The 22,172-nt window shown below is 31.9% G+C and overlaps 1 protein-coding gene and 1 long non-coding RNA gene across 2 annotated transcripts in view; one reads left to right on the plus strand and one right to left on the minus strand.

The window, feature by feature from the left end:
• Positions 1-8,310: 8,310 nt before the first annotated feature.
• LOC140433351 (uncharacterized) overlaps positions 8,311-22,172 on the minus strand; it is a 119,258-nt gene continuing 105,396 nt past the window's right edge. Inside the window, exon 3 of the long non-coding RNA XR_011949929.1 lies at positions 8,311-8,524. This is a non-coding gene — a long non-coding RNA (uncharacterized lncRNA). The remainder of the gene's footprint in view (positions 8,525-22,172) is intronic.
• LOC140433066 (uncharacterized) lies at positions 9,154-11,399 on the plus strand. The gene is made up of 2 exons (XM_072521128.1): positions 9,154-9,329; positions 9,528-11,399. Exons 1-2 carry the CDS (start codon positions 9,219-9,221, stop codon positions 11,397-11,399), a joined length of 1,983 nt encoding a protein of 660 aa, XP_072377229.1. The 5' UTR covers positions 9,154-9,218.

Genomic DNA, 22,172 nt, shown 5'->3' on the forward strand with positions numbered 1-22,172 from the left:
TAGTATTGTTCATAAAATACGTGTTAAAATATAAAACACTCTATTTTCTTTATCAACAGTATCAATAATACCAAAGATAAAATATTAAAAAAAATTTCGCAATCTGCTATTCCGTTCACTTCAAAATGAGCATCATTTTTGGTAATGCAAAATTTTTGCAGTTAGTTGCAGTTTAATTGTGCAATTAACATTGCACAATTTTGTCGTACTTTAGTTCTACATTCGTAAAGTTACAAACGGCTGGTTTAGATTTATAATAAAAGCTGAAGGCTCTTTCTGCGGACAACCAATGTGTGTTATTTTTCTTTACTTTCCTGAACATATCTTTTTGCAAAATATGACTTTCATATTTCGCACGACTATTTTTTGTATGTTTGGTAATTAGACAAATTTTGCATTGACCATTTTTGTGTTTATAGAAACTTTGGGTTCTGGTAGGTTTGTATTCTCCCTTTTTTTGAGGTAATCTCTGTTAAGCTCGCAAATGGATAAATAATGATCCGAATACTTAAAATCCTTGGAATTGTTTGTACTTTACCTGTAGAAACTAGAGTAATTATAAAATTGCTCCTATAATATAATTTTAATGTTTAATTGTTATGAAAATTTTAAAAAACAAAATATGTAAAAAAACAAATATAAATATAGTCCGTGCCAAACTCTTCTTTCAGTGCGTCATAATTAATTGCTCTCTAACGCGTTAAGCTAGAACGTGACAGAAAAAACGTGAGTCTGTGATTATTATACATAGAACTTAGAAAATTATATGTCGTTCACAGGTATTTCCATATTAAAGCGAATTCTACTTACGGATATAAGTAATAAGTATGTAATTGGTTTAAGTTTAGAATACGTTAAATAGATATCCAATCAATGATGTGCATAAATTTATAATTTGACGCAGATGGTCATCGATCGTGATAGTACTATCACCATTTCAACTGATAAACTGATAATTGTCATTCCAGGGTAGTATTTTCAGACATTTTACTTACAGTAAAAATTTAATTTTGTATTTATTGTCATAAAAATATTTTAAATATGCCGAGATATACTGAGAAAGAACAAAGACTAATATTAAAATTATTAAATTATTTTCAATTAGAAAAAGAGGCTGAGACAACTTTTTTACCAGTTTCTGCCGTTCGTGAAGTAAGTTTTAAATTATTCTAAAAAATATTAATAGTATTTTAAATACTATACATTTTAGCATGTTGCCGAGGCGTTAGGAGTTTCGTTACCAACAGTAAGACGATTGGCAAATGAAGGCATTCAAACAGATGTTTGAATAGAGTGTGAGCTATTCTGTGGCAATGAGTACTTTAGTATGTAATAATCTAGGACCTTCATTAACCAATAAATATGAACATGTTATTAGAGCTCCTGTATACAGAATGTTTAGTGAAGGCTTGTATCAAAATATAATTTGCCATAATCTACTGAAATATCACTAGCGTCTTCACATTTTTTCTTGTTCATTTTAGACCAACATGTTACCCTTCATACCCTTCAAGAAAAACTAAAGAACAAAGATGAAATTACCATTTCTACTAGTTCACTTACTAGGGTTTTAAAAGATATGAAATTAAGATGATTAAACTGCAATATATCAATGATATATGGCTTATAAAAGATTACAATTTTTAAAAGAATACAAAAAATAATCATGATTTACACCCGTTACAACCAGTTTTCTTGGATGAGACCTGGTTATATAGCAAGGGAGGATTCCGCAAGAGTTGGCAAGATGGCAGCATTAATGCTGTTAGAAAGAGAACCGGAGAAGGTATACGATATATTGTACTCCATGCGGGTTGTAAAAATGGATTCATTGATAATTGCAGTTTAATTTTTAGAAGTGGTAAAAAAGCTGGAAATTATCATGATTTGATGAAAGTAGAAAATTTTGAAAACTGATTTGAATATCAACTTTTGCCAAATTTAGAAGAATTTTCGTTAGTAATTAAGGACAATGCACCTTACCACTCCCGTTTAGTGGAGAAAATACCAAATTCCAGTTGGACTGAATACTCTTTAGTAGAATGGTTAAAAGGGAGACATATACGTGTTTCAACAACCATGATGAAACTTGAATTACTGGAGATTACTGGAGATGGAGATTCACGTTTCGATCAAAATAAATGCTTATTCACTGCGAAAACAAAACCCTTTAGAAACTTTCAGTTAGACATCTTTGAAAATGAATTTACTGTCAGATTTTAGATTTTTTCACCAGAATTGCCATACACTAAAATTTACGTAGAAAGCCGCGTATATAACACATATATACATTAATTTACTCTAAATTTTCATTTACCAATTCAACGTATAAACTACAACCAGTTTTTTTTCTTATTTGCTTTCATGTACCAAATATATGTACAACTTGAGCGATGTTGCCTAATCACATTTGAAACTATCCCAATGTTAAAATATTAAATGAAGTATCAGCAAGTTATGTGAACTTCGCAGCAGCAGCAACATTTAGGTCAAATAAAGATCAAAGTTGCAACGTTTGCATCCATTCACTGTTACCTACCTCCGAAAAGTTATGCCAATATATCTCACCTGTTCATTGGAGTATCAAAATTAAGACAGTCATTATAATTTATATCTCTAGCAGCTTCTAGCTCCAGCAAAGCCTGTTGGTAAATTAGTGAACAGAAATCGGTAGTTGTGTTAGAGAGTTTATCAATTGCACTAAGTATCATTTTTTAAATTAAAAGAATTAAATAAAAATTAAAGGAAATTTTGCCATTCCCTCTATCATCCATTACAATGTGTAAAATAATTGTTATCGATAAGTTGTTCATTGTAAGAAACATTTTTTTAATTATAACTAATCTAGGGTGTGATATTTAGAGGTTAAACTATGATAAAATCTCATAAATTATGTTACTGAATAATTTTTTCACTCGATTAAAAGATGATTTAAATAAATTACCTGCTTTGATTTACAGTTATTCGATTTTTCTCTTATAGGGGTAGCTTTCATCCACAAGAAAAAAAGGCAACCAACGGCACAAGCATAAAAATTAAGTGGAGGGTAAGTTGAATCTAAATTCAAATTTTCATTCCACTCTGGTGACACGGAAAATTACAGGGTATCAAATTTAACGTTAATTACTGGATGATTTTAGATTGATGTCCAATGAGTTAGGCTCTTAAAATGATTTTAAAAATAATTCGTGACCGGATGTTCGGGAATCCTTATTTCTTTATTTTATATTGAATATTTTTAAAATACTTAATTTATTTCGGGTAGAATAAGTTTTAGATATTTAATAATTATATTTCCTGGAACTGATGCAGAATAACCTTATGTGCGTATTGGTCGCATTTCATTCAAAAGCGTGATAATATGATTTTACTTCGACGCACACAATCGCTCATATATCCAAATGGGCATACTTCAATGAGTAGATTTTAACCAACAAGGTACGACTTCACTTCCAACCTTCAACAAAAAAGGTTAAGAATTCGGAACGTTACGTATATGGCGGTACCGTCTCGCGTCTAACAGGAATTTCATGGAAGGAATCCATTGAAGTGATGGAGCAGTGATGAATCGAGTAATCACATTTGGGTCTGCATAATTAACCAAATCCTAAAGAACACCAATTTAAGGTAAGCGATTTTGTGCATAACTTGTAGAACCATATTATTTAAAATTCAATCTTAAATTTACCAATTCGTTTTCATATTTCCTACAATTACTATTCACCGGATATTTTAGAAGTGTGAACCAAATTAAAGTACAGATTAATTCTTTTTTCGGTATAAATTGAGCAACCACGGAAGCTTTTTTACATTACAGATACCGTTGGGAAAGTGCCACGATCAAACAAAACATGTTTATACATACATTTTTATGCATAAAGACGTAAGGCTATTTAATTCAAAGCCTGTACTGGCAGCAAATACCAAAAATCATAATAGATAAAAACCTGTCAAAACAAATACCTATTAATTGAGGAGAACGAAAAGGCTATGAGTTGTCGCCTGTATTATTCAATTTTTACTCAGCAATATTCAGCAAAACATTTAGATACACACAATAAAGTATAAAAATAAATGGCATTAAAAAATCAAACATTAGATATATGTAGATGATACAATTTTGATGACTCAGACATATAGCTTCAAATGTTCATCGACAGACTTAATAATACATCAAAAGAATTTAAAATACCAACAAACAGTGATAATACTAAAAGTGGTGACCCTTTTTTGATCTCAAAATGTTCCAATGCCTATCATACCAAATGGTAAAATTTTGGAAATAGTAGCTAAAATAGAATACCTGTAATGCTGGATAAGGAACCAACTTTACACAAATGTCGTAATTAGATGCAAACTTTAACTAGCAAGAGGCATATTCTTACAAATAAAAGGACAAGTATACCACCCACACATAAGTTGATGTTTTTGATATATTTATATAATTTTTGATGTTGATATTTTTGTAGGAATGTGCCTAACTAGTTGTATCCTAAGTCTTCTTAGGATACAACTACTGTAATACTATATTTGATCAACTCTGCTATACGAATCAGAAAAAATAGACACTCTCAAATCTAGCCATGAACAAGTTAGAGGCATTTGAGATGTGCACTTTAAATCAAATACTGAAAATTTCCTGGACTAACCATAAAACAAATAAGACAGGTTCTCAATCGCTTAAACAAAGAAAGAGCTACTCCATAGTATCAAAGGCCGCAAAGGATAATTCTGTGGACCCCTATTAAAAAATATTTCAAATCAAAAAAATTCTCTTGGATCCTAAATATACGACATTGGATAGTTTTTAATAAAAAAAAAACTAATAACAGCAGAGAATAGAACAACATATGCCCGATTAATCACCAACATTTATTATACGAATAAAGTACCATAAGAAGAAGCTGTGATTAAACCAGTTTTAATTTTATTTAAAAAATTTATCGACTGAGTGGATATACGGAATTTGGTTTTACCCAACTGTAATTAAAAATTAAAAAATAGTTTATTTAAGATCCTAATGCCCTAAAATCAGAAAATGAATATAAAAAGCAAACATATTGTTTAGGGATTGCAACAGAAAACATGATAATTGAAACAGTTGGATTTGTCTATTATTTGGAAGATAAATCAAATCCGAATAGTAGCGATAATGTGAAACACAGTATTGATATTTTAAACTATAAAAATTTAAATCTTACTATATTGAGATAAACATGCAGTTAATGAATCGAAAAGTTTTCCAGACAAAAAATAAGAAACAAAGATGTAAACATTACTGTAGATAGAAACAAAATCCTCGAGGTTGTTAATTTCTTTTATAGTGAAATATATAAGAGAACCAAAGAAAGGCAAGATCAGTCTTTCAAGACTGGGATAATTGGGATATCTATCACAAATTGAAGCTAGCGACGTAACGTTATAAACGTTACATATTTGTCATTATTCTTTAAATAATTATATTATATCAATTTCTTTTAATTTTATTTATATATTAACTTTTTCTTTCATTTTACTATTTTTACTCTAAAAATAGTTGGCGCTAAACTTTCTATTTACTAAATATTCTCTCAAAATCTTTATATTTCATTTTAAATGTTCATTTATTTTAGCTCTACTTCCCGTATTTGACTTCAGTGTGTTCTATAAGGACATAGAATAGTATAAAATGTCTATGCTCCACTTCAGTCGGCAAACGTTATTTGTCAGTTATCAATTCTTGACTTCTGTCATGTCAGCTTTATTTTAATGCAAAATTAAGTGATACTTTTACTACTAAGCTGGATTTTCTTTCCAAAATTCATTTATACTGATAAAATGCGTTAGGTTTCATGGCTATCGTCTAACTTGTTAAACTGTTTGTTCGGGCTGTTAGGCCGTTGTCTTCTGAGATTAGTTCTCGACGTTTCGCCAACACTAGGGGTTGGCATCTTCTAGAGATGTTACTGCTTCGCTTGTAACCTGAAACTGACGCCGCGTTGTACTGCGGAGGCCATATTCATATTTTCTACTCGCCTCCCCTCCACTGGTTTCGGCGTAAGGGGGCGTTTCGTCGTTTTTAGTAGCTCTTCTTTCTTCGTGTTTTGCGGAAAGAGTTTTTGTAGATTTTATTATTGGTATCCATGTTTTGTTGATTTTTAGTTCTTCTTCTATCCGATTAAAATTATTTGAGTGCTTATATATCTCCACCGCTTCCCGATACAACCGTGGGTAGTACTGTGATGTTTTATTCAGCATCTGCGTTTCTTCATACAGTATCCGATGTTCTCAGCTTCCCAAAGCGTGTTCGGCAACGGTAGATTTGTCGATATGTCCTAAACGACAATGTCTTTCAAGTTCGTTTATCCTTGTGTTTGTGTGTCTTTTCGTGGTTCCCACATATACCATTCCACATGTGCATGGTATTCGGTATACTCTGGCCGTTGCTAATGGGTCGCGAGTAGAAAATATAAATATGGCCTCCACAGTACAACGCGGCGTCAGTTTGAGCTTACAAGCGAAGCAGTAACATCTCTAGAAGATGCCAACCCCTAGTGTTGGCGAAACGTCGAGAACTAATCTCAGAAGACAACGGCCTAACAGCCCGAACAAACAGTTTAACAAGTTTATTTATACTGTTAAAACATTTCTGAGATAAATTAATAATTCTTTGTGTTTAATATTTAACCAATATCAGGTGAATTTTTTGGAAAATTTTTTAAATCTTTCTTATGACTGTTCTTTTGCATCTAAACCCATACACTACGTTTTATTTTTCAATGAACAATTTCTATATGCAGTTAGAAGCTTTAATGTAATTTAACCAATTTCTTTTAACCCTCTGTTAGTGATATACGTCACCCACTCCATTATTTGTACTCACATATTTAAATTGGTAGGCTTCAGCGCTACCTAGACTTCATTACTTTCCAAGCAATGTGTGAATGAATGCATAACGTGGTTGTGCACAGTAACACGCACTTAGTTGCTAGGCATTTCCATAAGTCTTTTAGTGATTAACGACTGTCCCCCACGCCACTAACCGTATTCCTTGTTAAAGTAAGTTTTCTTTAAAATTATGGTCTACTTTGGTAAGTAAATTTTGGTCTAATAAATATACCAATTTTTTAGTACATATTGAGAGTACTTACGAATCCTGATTCATAATGATATTTACTCGTGATTTTTACCGGATCTTTTTTTTTTAGAGAAAAATGGAGAATTCGAAGAAGCGTAAAGTTAAAAGAAGTAACGGTCCTGACGTTTGGATGAAATGGTTTGGATGAAATGGACTTCCAAAAAAAAAGAAGATGAATCTGACAGAAGTGATACTAGTAGAAGTGAAATTGAAGAAATTGACAATCGATCGAAAGAGTATTACATGGGGAAAGATGGAACAAAATGGAGGAAAATAGGCCCTGTAAAAAATGTACGAATCCGTTTGCCAGAACCAAAGAGTATTAATCGAGAAAAAAGACTGATACTGACATCTAGAGTCTCTTTTATGATAATATATTGATCAACACAATAGTTCGTTGTACTAATATTTATATAGATAGAATTAACCAAAATTCACAACATACAAATTTAACGGAAATTTGAGTATTTGTTGGTTTATTGTTCCTCATAGGTTATTTGCAATCATTTAGGAAAAACTAACGAAGTTTTTGGGATAATTCAAAGGAAAATGGTCTAAAATCTTGCTACTTATCTATGAGTGAATCCAGATTTTGCTTCTTGATACGATGCTTACAGTTTGACAGTGTTATCAATAGAAATAAGCGAAAAGCCATTGACAAATTTGCACCAATAAGAGATGGAATTACTTTTGAACAATTTTCAAGCTTACTTTTCACCAAGTGAGTACTTCACAGTCGACGAACAACTTATAGCATATAGAGGTTCTCTAGCGGCTAAATACGGCCTGAAATTATTTGCTTTAACTGACACTAAGACAGCTTATACGTTGAATTTGGAAGCCTATGTAGGTAGGCAGCCAGAAGATTCTTACCAAGTAAGCAACTCGAAGGGAGAAGGTGTGTTGCGTTTAGTTAAACTAGTATCTGGATCTAATCGAAATATCACAGGGATAACTGATTCAGCAGTATTCCTTTGGCGAGATTCTTTTTACAGAAAAAAAAACTAACTTATATACGAACGATGAGACAAAATAAACCACTAAACACGCCATAAACGGAAGGTTATTAGTAATTATATTTATTTCATTATCTTTCCATCGGTTATGTTCTTTAAAAAAATTGATTTTCTATGGCAAGGAAATTTAAAACGTATGCAGTCGCTAACTTAAGTTTATTGCAGTTTTTTGCCTAAATAAATTTTTCTTGTTCCCCTTGTTTAGTCGAACTTCCTAAAGCCTCGTGGTGTACCACATTTGAGACAACTACAGCAACATAGCAGATATCATGTTTAATTCAATAGCTGCTTGAAACTACACAGGTGGGTCCCCGGCATCTTCACCAACTTGAAATCTACTCACTCAGCTACAATCCATCCAACCAACATCAGAAGCCATAAACAAGTTATCCTGCCAACCATATAAAGTCATAAGTATTATTTTAAAATTTCTGTAAAGTTTTAGGTAGGATTTGAATTGTTGCTATTTTATATTTTTACTTCATTCTTTTTTTAATGTGCAATAAATAAAATTAGACAATATCTTAATTTATTTGTCCCACCAAAAGTTTTTAGATTTACATTCAAAATAAGACGTTCTCACACCTAAGAGTCTGAGCTAGACGAGGCCTAACAATTGGTTTCCAAAAAGAGGAGGATGTCAGGTACGGAAGTGGGTAACAAAATACTGTAACATACTATATGCTAAAGCCTTGATTTATAATAGATATTGTGCCTAAAAGCACACAAAACAAAAATCCAGCAAAATCAGGCTATATAGAGACTTGAAATTTTTTTGGGAATAGGTAAGAATGAATACGGAGGGCTCTAACTAGTCTGGCCTAGGATGAGTTATTTTAGTGAATTTTAGGAATACAAATAATGATGGTCGCCATGCAAGATATGTTGAGTTATTAATAAATTTATAAAATAATTAAAACATATAGAGGAAAGTAGCCTAATTTCGGATAGTGTCTTAATTTCGGATAGCGGTGTATCTAAAAAAGTTTCTTTATTTGCGAACAGAAACCAATACGTATGTCACGCTGAATACCACAGAGAACATTATCTTAAATTGTTTAGGTAGTAGAGCTGCTCCCCGTTAGATGGCAGTGCCGAAACCACCAAACGTTATTGTGCAGTTTTTTTTCGGTCGTATTTCAAAGCCTATTTTTTCGTGTTTTTATTCCTGTTTGAAGTTTGATCTTTTGGCAGGGGTAATCTAGAAACCTGTTTTATTTGATTTTGCTACTAATTTAAAGCAGATTTTAATCACATATAAATTAGAGAGCCCTAACCTTAAAAATAAAAAATTCCTAATTTCGGATAGTACAAGTCCCATAATTTCGGATATCTGAAATTAGGAACCTTAAATTGATGATCATGTTAGCATAAAAACTTTTGTTTCTTTTCAGAAGAAAATGCCAAAAACAAGTAAAAAACATAAACAATGGGATCCAGACCGAATGATACGTGCTATCCGTGCCGTCAGGGGAAAGGAAATGGGGTATCTTAAAGCCTCGAAGTTATTTGCTGTTCCGAAATCAACTCTGGAAGATTATGTTAAGCAAGAAAATAAAACTCCGGAGCAGTTGGTTGCTGTTAAAATTGGAAGAAGACCAGTACTTTCTGCAGAAATGGAAGCAGATTTAGTCTCGTATTGCCTAGAAATGGACCGGCGATTTTACGGAATTGGGACCGCTGATATCAAGAGACTTGCATATCAAATAGCTTTACGAAATGGTCTTCGTCATCCATTTGCCCATGCCGAATCTGCCGGTAAAAAATGGTTAAGGGGATTTATGAGGCGAAACGCAGTTTTGTCCCTTAGAAAACCACAAGGAATCTCGAAAGCCCGAATTAAGGGATTTACCCCAGAAAATGTCAGCAGATTCTATGATCTTTTAGAAACGTCAATGGAAAAAGTTAACTTCAACCCCGCAAGAGTTTATAACGTTGATGAAAGCGGCATAACAACGGTTCAGTCCAAGAATACTCGTGTTATAACATTAAAAGGAAAAAAACAGGTTGGATCTGTTACCGCGACTGAAAGAGGCGCATTAGTTACTGTTGTATTTTGTATGAATGCTGCTGGTGGGTTTGTCCCTCCATTATTCGTGTTTCCAAGAAAGAACATGAAAGTGGAATTATTAGATGGATCGCCGCCTGGCTCTATTGCAGCTTGCCATCCATCAGGTTGGATTCAGCAGCACATTTTTTCCCAATGGCTACAGCATTTCGTAGCTCACGTGAAACCATCCCGTGAAGACCCAGTGCTGCTTATTCTTGATGGTCACTACAGCCACACAAGAAATATAGATGTGATAGAAGCAGGACGTGCAAATTTCGTTACAATTTTGTGTATCCCGCCGCACAGTTCACACAAACTACAACCTCTAGATTTGTCTTTTATGTCACCATTTAAAACATATTATTCGCAACAAATTGAGATGTGGTTAAGGCAAAATCCTGGACGCACCATAAACTCGTATCAAATTTGTAAGCTTATGTGCCCGGCATATTTGAAAAGTGCTACTGCAGAAATTTCCGCGAATGGTTTTCGCAAATCTGGAATATATCCTTTTAATAAAAATAACTTTTCTGATCACGATTTTATAATGGAGAGACAAAGAGAAAGAACACCACCACCCATAAATCAAAATCATGGGGAAGTATTACCAACAAGAGGTCAGTCAAGACCAGAACCACAAAGCATTATCGAAAGAACACCTCCAAAACATAACTTAACAAATAAATCATCCAATGGAAATGCAACTGAAACTACGGCAACTATGATAAGAGCTGAGGATATTAGTCCACTGCCTTCTTGCAGTTATACCTCACAAACAAACAAACAAAAAAATCCTCGAAAAGGTTCTAGTTGGATAATAACTAGTACACCTTATAAAGATGAACTTGAACGAAGTGTAGCCGAACAAGAAAGAAAAAAGTCTTTGAAAGAAAAGAAACCAAAAATAAGCAACGAATTAAATCAAGTCAACAGAAAAAAAACTCCACGCCAAAAAAAGCAAAAGAAAAAAATTGAATCGAGTAGTAGTGACACTTCACATCCTGGTGATGACCTTATTTTGGATGATGATTCTGATATGGATGTAGACGATGAAGATGGAGACACAGAATGTATGTTTTGTGACAGTTTATATTCCGAAGATACACACGGTGAGAAGTGGATAAGGTGTATAAAGTGCTTCAAGTGGTGTCATGAGATGTGCGCCAATGCTGATAAGAAGAAAACCTATATTTGCGACTTTTGTCAAGATGTGTAACTATTATTATGATGAACAAAATGGTGTCTTAATTTCGGATAGGGTATCCGAAATTAGGAGCCCTAAAATTTTTGACATACAAAAGCACTAATTTTATTGAACAATATTTTTTGTAAAAAAGATTTTCAATAAATTGTCTATGATAATAAAATTAGTTTCTATATTACTCTGCAAGTACTCTTGAGTAGATAAAAGTTTAAAATGTGTTATTAGGTGAAAAATATGACACTAATTGTAAATGGTATCCGAAATTAGGCTACTTTCCCTTAAATTATTAAACAAAATTATTAAAATCATTGTGACACAAAATTAATAAATATTAGTTACTTATTAATGACAAGGTAATTTTATACAAAGAAAAAAAAAACATAAAAAATTTACCTTTAAAGGTTTAGGCTAAGATTTTAAGTCCCTACAGTAGTCTTTACAATAGCTAAAAAGAACGGCGTCTTCTTCTTCTTCTGGTTCCTATCCGTTTCGGATGTTAGAAATCATATTGGCAATCATGACCTTGCTCGCCGCGGCTCGAAACAGCTCCGTTGAGGTTTTCTTAAACCATGTTCTCAAACTCCGCAGCCATGATATTCTCCTTTTACCGGGTCCGCGCTTAACTTTGACTTTACCTTGCAATATAGACTGCAGCAGGGAGTAACGGTGCTGATTTCTCATAACGTGTCCCAGATATTGCAATTTTATGCGTTTGATCGTAAACACAATCTCTGGTTCCTTCTTCATTTTTTCTTGAACTTGCTTGTTCGTGATCCTTGCTGTCCGTGATATTCTCAGCATTCTTCTATAAAGCCACATCTCAAATGCTTCAAGTTTTTTAATAGTGGTGTCTGTAAGCGTCCATGCCTCCGCCCCTTACAACAACACAGAGAAAACATAGCATCTCAAATGTCTCATTTTTGTATCTAGGGATATGTTGTGACTTTTGAAGATGGCGCTCATTTTGTTAAAGACCGTTCTTGCCTTTCCTATGCGGCACTTTATTTTCTGTACATTCCCCCACTGTTCGTTTATAATAGTTCCCAGGTAGCAATACTGTTTTACTCGCTCTATCTGCGTCCCATTAATGTATAGATGGCCCCCATTTATATTCTCCTTGCTGATAATCATTTGTTTCGTTTTGTGGGTATTAATGTTTAGTCCGTACTGTTGACTGTACTCGTTTATTCTGTCCATTAGCCTCTGAAGTTCCTCTAAACTATCTGCTAACACCATGGTGTCGTCGGCATATCTAACATTGTTTACTCTTTCACCATTTAGAAGGATGCCTTCGTATATTCCGTAAAGAGCCTCGTTTTCTCTGAGTACATATTAAATATCAACGGCGATAGGATACATCCCTGTCTAACTCCACGTAGTATTTTTATGTGATCTGTTTCTTCTCCGTTAATTTTCATGTATGCGGTCTGATTCCAGTATAGTTCTGAAATTATTCTGAGGTCTTTGTCATCCAGGTCTACTTCTTTTAAAATGTTTATTATCTTTTGATGTTTAACTCTGTCAAATGCCTTTTCATAATCGATCAAGCACGCGTATACGTCGCAGTTAACATGTGGCTCATTAGGCTGATTGTTCGATATTCTTCGCACTTTTTAGCCCCCTGTTTTTTTTTTAGGTATCGCTATGAATTCTGATTCTAGCCATTTATCAAGGATGATTCCTGTATTGTATATTTTATTGAAGACAGCCGTGATCCAATTTTTTCCGAGTTTTAAAAATTCAGATTCGATATTATCTGTGTAGCACTGTGTAGAACTGTGTAGCAATTCTTATATGATTTAGAAACTTTAGTAACTCACTTTATACGATATTATAAAAAAAAACTAAACAGTAATTATTATCTTGTACGAACAGATAAATAGAAAAATTTGTAAATTGTTCCTTAGAAAACAAAAAAGAAAAACATAATTTTGAGTTTACTTCACATAAAACTCTATGTCTCTGGATCAAAATAAATATTGTTACTGACCTAAAAATCCACGTAACTGATAATTCAAAAAGCTTACGGCCATATACAGTTCTTTATACAAACTCCGGAAAATCCATTTAGAAGAAACTACACGTGGCTTTATTCCTGTATGGAAAACTACAGCAAATAAGGTTCCATCCTGATATTTTACCGCCACATTCAAAAATAATTGAATAATTGAATAACTGAATACTTAATACAATTCTTAAAAGAATCCAAAAATATAATTCTCCGACATCATGATCGATTTATTAATATGTGGTCTCTATGACTGTATGCTTCGAACGCCGATATAAAACCAACTGAAAATGGATCTCTTTGAGATTAAACAACGACCATAACCTGTGAATATATGGAACTAAATATGCCCCATTAGTGAGATCCTAAATAGGCCTACTAGCTATGCAGCAATTTATATATAGATCTATAGATCTTTAATATAATTTATGGCGTTAATCCTTTTAATATATAACAAGTTGTGAGTTTTATTGTTATAAGTTGGCTCCCAACTTTCAGAGGTAAATACATATATTGTCACAAACACGTGAGTTAATTACTGCAGAAATATTTATTGGGTTCCACATAATTTGGTTTAAACTGAAAAAAGTAAAATTAAGTATCTTTCTGTTTGTAAAACTTTATGGAAAATAAATTCCCGTAATCATTTAGTGCAGTTTTTCCTGCATTCACGTTGTTTCTGGGATATTTAAATTGAGTCACTGAAGTACAAGATACAAGACCTTTGGTACGAAGGGAGTTTTGAAATAGTTATGCAATTAAACTTGGGAAGAAGTAAGAAAAGCTCTTGTAGAATTATCGTAAGTATTTTGAACTTCTAGAACAAAATGCTTTAATTTATTACGAATAAATGAGAGCACAGCAAATAAATAAGTATATCTAAATATAAATAGAATAAAATATATAAAAATTCATAGCTGTCAAATTCCGCAAATCAATTTAAAAACATTTTTTAAATTGATTTTGCTCCTGCCCGATGAAAACGAAAATAAAAGAATTTGACTCTTTGAAAGTAACTCAAATCTGACGTTGACTGACTGACTCTATCTAATAGCAAGCTATTGCATTCCAGCTCTTTCAAAAACTTCTAGGAAATAACCCAAAGGTCAAAAGGTGTGTGTCGAAGCCCCTCCAAGAATAAAGTTATCACTTATAACAAATACTTCTGATCGTTGGTACCTATTATGCTGGACAACCAGATATTATTATGGCAAGCAAAAAATAGGTTAAATTGTAAGAAATATATTTATTAAACTTAATTTAAGAAAAAAAACTTTATTATGGTACTCATTAGAAAAGTGTTAATAAATTTCAGCTCCGAATAAAACGTGTTTTTTGTTAGTTTATACCAAAAATTTAAATATAAGTTTGTACTAAGAGTGAAACTAAAGTGTTTTCAGAAGAGAAAAATTGTAAGTACAATTTTTATTTGATCCATATAAAACCATTTAGAGGGTTTTATTGAAAACTAAACAACAGCAAATCTATTTTTATTTCAAATAAAAACGCCGATAAGCCGGCTTAATTACCTTAAGTCAGTAGCGGCTTTAGAATAAATACCATTAAATAAAGAAAATAAAAATGAAAAATGGATAACAATTTAAAAACTGACACATGAATTACCAAATCATTATTAACATCTTCAGCACCAACCTCTTCTTTAACATTAATCTACTCTAATGCCGTAAGCAACTTTAACTTTCCATCCAAAAAACAAGCAATTGTTTTATCACTTGGATATAAAAATACACAAATACATAAGAGCAATGGGAACTTTAGTACAACCCAAAAATATCATCTTAGAAAGTATATCATATCAGCAGAGTATGCATTTATCTCAGTAGCACTACAATCTTAGAAAAATTACTACATAATTACAAATCCGTTTCAATACAAGTAAACGACATAGAAATTAGAAGACTAATTACTCCTGCAAGCCGACTAGTGATATCAAATGTCTGCCTCAGTATTCCAAACACTATTATCGAAGAAGAGCTCAAAAAATTGGAGCTTATTGCAGTGTCTAAAATATCATTTTTAAAAGTTGGCATGCCTAAATCTGAATACAATCATATATTAAGTTTTATGCCTCACGTATTTGTTACTCCAACAACTAATAATCATATCCCAAATTTACTTCTAATATCTCATGACAATAACCCCTACAGAATTTATCTTACCTTTAATGGCCTAAATTGGTCTTAATGTAATACCACAGGACACAAAGATAAAAACTGCACTATCGAACCAATTAATATACAAAATATTGACCAGCTGTCTCAATCTATGAATACTAATAATTCTGAAACAGAAAATTATCCAATAAATAAAACATTCCTTATATCAGAAACCCCAACTGCTCATCAATCCAGTACTCCTCGTACTTCTTCAACCAGACCACTACTAAATACCTCCTACAACTCACAAAACCTACGCGAATCACCATCTAATCATACCAACATAATATCACATACTTTTATAAAAAGGCAAATGTCAACATCTCCTGAAAGAATAGAGTCAGAAAATCAAAAAATAATGCACATAAAAGGATTAAAAAAGCTTTGAACATCGAAACCTCAATAAAACCTATAGAAGCCATTTTATCGTCAGATATTATTCCTTACACACTAAAATACACAGAACGGTGCGACTATATTACAAATGCTATAGATTTAAAGTTTCCTAAAAATGTAGCAAAGGAATATAAAAATGACCTAGGACTTAGCGCTGAATTGCAAATGGTACACACAAACACAAACATTTAAAATATTTTTTATTTTTTTTTTATTTCAACTTTAACGTGCTCGGCTACTATGGCCACTTACACAGGTACTATAACATGAATTTTCATTACACAAACTTTAAGTGTTACAATAAGAATATGTTACAATAATACGGAATGATAATAATATTATTACAATGAAAATAATAAAATTTAACATTTAAAACATTTAAAAACAAGATTTTAAGGATCTTAAAAAAGATACATGAAACAGACAACTCTTCTATTACTAAGGAAGAAAGCGATGGAAACTCTATTCAATAACCAAATTCATAGTTCAATGGAATTTGAATGGCTTTTACAGTCATATCGAAAACTTAAAAATATTAATCAATGAATTCTCACCTTAAGTATTATCTTAAAAAGAAACATGATTTTTTAATACTTACTTACTTACTTAATCAGTAGACCCATTTGTACCTTTCGGTGTTGGGCCGTTTAAAATACAATTCATTGTTTTTTAATAATTTTTTAATAATATTGTAAAATTGGAAAACTGTACACCATAAATCAAAAATAGACCGGTGCAGCAAATAGCTAGCGGTGGTGTTGGCATCTTTGTGAAATCTACGGTCGAGTTCAAAGAAATTCCGTTAGATATAAATCTGAAAGCTGTTGCAGTCTCAATAGTTCATCGTTTCAAAATCAACATTTGCAGTATATATTTACTACATCAGTAAGAATCCATACTACTAGAACTACAAAAAGTAATAGAACAAATTCCCCTCCTAAATTAATTGTTGCTGACACAAATTGTCATAACGAATCTTGGGGATCTTCGAAAACTGACAAAAATGGCAAAACTCTATTAAAAATAATTTACAACCTCAAACTGGTGCTACTAAACACAGGAATCACATACGTCAAATAACTGTCAAAGTGAAAATTTGAATTTAAAAGTTCTCCGATAAAAATTATAGTTTTTAATAATTTTAAACAGTATTGATTTAAAATTAAAGTGCAAAAACCACAATAAACGAGCCGGTTTTCTAATTAGTATTGTGATTTACTTTTTATGTATAATTAGGATTTTAATTTTGACCATATAGTTAAACGACAAGTGTTTTACGGTTGTAAACTTATATTTTGTTCCCCCAATGGGGGACACTAGTGCAGGGACGTCCTCGTTGACGCAAATGTTAGTAGATAATAGTGAGGACCATTTAAAAATAACTAATAATCAAAGCATGACCATAAAAAATGTCAACAGTGTAGGTGCTGTCATGGAACCGGAAAAGAAAACCTTTAATTTACGCTCAGATAAGTATAATATTAAAAATATTTGGGTTTATATTGAAAAAGTAAATGTTGAAAATTTAGGTAGATTACATCCGATGACTGTTGGTCACATATTATTCAAAAAATTAAAGCTTACAAATATTTTAGAAATTAAAAGCATAGGTAGAAATCGCATCTAGGTTTTGTTAAAGTCTTTACTGGAAGCAAATAATTTAGTAAATAATCAAGCATTAAAATTGGAAAATCTTAAGGCGTACATACCTAATCATTTATTGGAAATCAAGGGTTTAGTACGGGACGTAGATACTCAGTATGACGTAGATTATTTAATAAATACTATAGAGTCATCTTCTAAAGTTATTAATATATATAGAACTAAACGTAAAGTTGTTAATGATAATAAAGTTGAATTCATAGATAAAAAGACAATAATTATCACATTTGAAGGCAACGTTCTGCCAAATTATGTTTCTTTTAATAAGGTATTTTGTCCTGTTGAACAGTATATTGGAAAAGTCGTTCAGTGTTATAAATGTCTTAGATTTGGACATGTATCCAAACAGTGTAAAAGTACACAAGAACGGTGTATTCAATGTAGTGAAATTAAAGAAAAAGATCATAATTGTAATAGAGAAGTTGTATTTTGTATTCATTGTAAAAGTAGAAACCATCTGTCGATATCTAATAAATGTCCACAATATGAAAAACAGAAAAAAATAAAAAATATAATGGCTGAACATAACATATCTTTTGTAGAAGCACGTAATTACTGTGAAAAGTCCTTTTCAAATTTTGTAAGTAACAACTCCTTTGAATGTTTAGCAGAATATGAAAGGGATTTTCCTAGTTTGCCTACAACTAGTAAAATTATTCCGGTATCTAAACAAGTTTCACACAAGCCAAATTCTGTTTTTACTCACACTGATTTAAATATTACGAAATCTCAAACAAATAAAAAAAGAAAAGCCAATTCACCAACTACACAGTCGTCTACTGAGAAACCAATGTTTCCTTTTGTTTTTGGACCTGACAAACCTTTACCTGTTAATCGAATTGTACCAAATTATGAAAACGTTGAAATTAAAAGAAATGTAACTGAAAGTCTTTCTACTTTTATATATCAGCTTTTACAAAGTATACAAACTTTTGATGATATACGATCTATAGATAAACAATTAATAGTCAATAATATTGAACAGGTATTGGAGGGTACTCTGATTAATACTAAATAAAAAAATGTCTTGTCAACCTAAGTTAAAAATAATGCAGTGGAATGCTCGTTCTGCTGTCTCAAATAAAAATAGTATGATGCAATATTTAGTAACTAACAAAATAGACATAGCTATTATTAGTGAAACATGGTTTAAAAAAAATGTATTATATGATTTTAATTGGTATAATCTTGATCGTAATGATAGGTTGGATGGTTATGGTGGAGTTGCTATACTGATAAATAAATCAATTTGTTTTACTGAACTAAAAATTGAAAATAATAATTACAATAACGAAATACAGTTATGTGTTATAAAAATTAAATATGGAAATAGTCAAATTAGTTTTATGTCACTATATAGAGCCCCGAAAATAAGATGCACGATAAATGATTGGATTAATATATTTTCCCAGTTACAAAAACCAATTATAATAGGAGGTGATTTTAATGCCCATCATACTATTTGGGGTTCAAGTACAAATGATGGAATCGCAATACAGCTGATTAAAATGGCAGATGATCTTGAATTTACAGTTTTAAATAATGGACAACCAACAATACTAACTCAACCTAACCAGAATTACTCAATGATTGATGTAACTTTCTGCAGTCCGGATCTTGTTAGTAAGACTGAATGGTCTATCTCTTCAGACACGCTAGGATCAAATCATTTTGTTATACAGTTGGAAATTTGCATTAAAGCCGAAACAGAAAAAATATTACCAAAAAATAACTGGAACATCAAAAAAGCTAATTGGCCTTTATATACTTCTTTAGTACAAAACTTTTTTAACCAAAATACTGAAATTCCAAATAACACATCAAGCAAATATGAACATTTAATTAATAGTATAAATTATGCTGCTCACATTGCAATACCACAATATAAACCTTTTAAGCCAAAAACTCGAAACCCGCCACCTTGGTGGAATTCTGAATGTGACACTATTATTAAAAACCGGCAATATTCACTCATGAATTATAAAAATGAACGTAATTTTGAGAACTATATAAAATGCCAATCAAACATGGCAAGTACAAAAAAACAACTAAAAAGTATTGCGAAACAAAGCTGGGTCAATTGGGTTTCTTCTCTTAATAAATCAATACCATCATCAGTACTTTGGACTCAAGCTAGAAAGTTATACAGAAAATCACCAACAAAAAAAAATCTTTTGAAAATATTTGGATAGAAGAGTTTTTTGATATAATTGCTCCTCCAACAGTGATATCTATGCCTAATAAACCTGAGAAAATAGTAACCGACAAAAACCACTTTTTACTTCAACCGATTAGACAGACAGAACTAAGCTATGTTTTAAATAATCGTTCTAGCACAAGTCCTGGTTATGACCACATTAAGTATCCTATGCTTGATCTGCTTCCTCCAATCGCTAAAGATCTTTTATTGGAAATATTTAACGAATTTATGCCTGCAGGTACGGATGAATTTAAAGAAGTTATTGTAATCCCAATTTTAAAGCCAATGAAGGATCCGAATCTGGCAAAATCATACAGACCAATTTCACTTATGTCTTGTGTTCTCAAAGTATTAGAAAGGATACTAAAAGTAAGGCTTGAATGGTGGTTAAGTGAGAAAAAACTACTTCCAAATTCTCAGTTCGGTTACAGACAAGGATGTGGTACTTTGGATGCACTCGCTACCGTAGTAACTCACATTCAAAATGCATATTCTCGCAATACGTATGTTCCACTATTATGTTTGGATATTGAAGGTGCATATGACAGTGTTAATTTAGATATGCTAAAAGAAAAAATGATTCAACAATTCCAAATACCTTTCCTGCTTGCCCAAAATATTGTCAATTTCTACTTAAACAGGAAAATATATATTAGGATGGAAAACAATCAACTCATTGGACCACGTTTTAATAGTTCGGGTCTTCCACAGGGCTCAGTTTTAAGTCCACTTCTATTTAATCTTTACACAGCCGATTTTCATAATATTAGTATCGAAAAAATTTCATTTAATACAATACAATATGCAGATGACTTCTGTATCTATACTGAATCTAAAAAATACAATGACGGCTTAAACACATTGGAATGTGTTCATGAACATTGCTGTAGGTGGTTTAGAAAAAATGGTTTTGAGTTGGCAAACAACAAGTCTAACATTTGTATATTCACTAGACATAACTTGCCTCAAAGAGAACAAATAATATTAAATGATAATTATTTTCCCCTCTGTAAGTCGATAAAATATTTGGGTATGATTTTGGATACAAAACTGACCTGGAAACTGCATGTTGATTTTATGCTTGATAGGTGTAATAAAGCACTAAACTTTCTCAAATCAATTACAAAAACTTGGTGGGGTGCTGATGTTGAAACATGTCTTCTATTTTATCATTCTTATATCAGGTCCATTATAGATTATGGCTCTGTACTTTACGGATCCGCTAGTAACAATATTTTAGGCCGTATAGATGTTTTTATAAACACAGTTTTGCGGTGTTGCATGGGTGCTATGAGATCTACCCCTATTGAACCACTTTATGTTGAGACAATGGAACCGCCCAGTAAATTTAGAAGAGAATATCTCAGTCAAAAATTTCTCCTTAAAGTTCGTGGTTACAACACTTGTTTATATAAAGATATTAGTAGTTTAAACTATTTCGACTTAACAAATAAATATTGAACTCACAAGAATTCTCCACCCTTATGCGAAGCATTTCGAAATACTGCAAATAAAGATACTGAACTTACAGTTGCAAATAAAGTGGTAAATTTTAAAGATTTCTTTGAGTTACTGGATCAAGTACATATAATACAACCTATTTATCATGAGAACCCTTTAATAAGTCGTATTGTTTTAAACAACTATCTAACAAATTGGGCAAAATCGGTTTGTATTTATACAGACGCATCTAAAAGTTCAAAGGGTACTGGTTGTGCCTTTTATATTCCAGATAAATTTATAGAAAAAATGTTTAAGCTGCCCACAAATTTCTCTATTTTTAGTGCCGAGGCTGCGGCCATATATGAAGCTTTAATTTATTTTAAATTTGCATCTATAGTTCAGCAGTAATTTTATCTGATTCATTATCTGTACTTACAGCTATTCAAAAACCGCAACTACCATGTAGTACTTCTAATCCATACATTATTTTAATTAAAAAATGCTTATTTGAAATTAATAAATACACCCAAAAAATACAATTGATGTGGATCAAAGCACATTCAGGAATTACATATAATGAACACGTAGACCATTTAGCTAAAAATTCCATCATTCATGGAACACTAACCAACTATCATCCTTGCATTATAGATGCTTTTGCTTGTTCAAGAACTGAACAAATGAACAACTGGAAAGCACACTGGGAAAAGTACTGTAGTATTTCAACAACACAATATAGTTTGATACAACCAAATATTCCAAAAAAACCTTGGTATAACAATTTCATCCTCCCTCGCAAATATATAACTACCACCAGTAGACTTAGATTTGGTCATGCATGTTATCCTGCACATTTATTTAAAATAAATATATTAGATTCCGATATTTGTCAAGAATGT

The sequence above is a fragment of the Diabrotica undecimpunctata genome, chromosome 2 (assembly GCF_040954645.1).
Source record: "Diabrotica undecimpunctata isolate CICGRU chromosome 2, icDiaUnde3, whole genome shotgun sequence".
Lineage (NCBI taxonomy): Eukaryota > Metazoa > Arthropoda > Insecta > Coleoptera > Chrysomelidae > Diabrotica > Diabrotica undecimpunctata.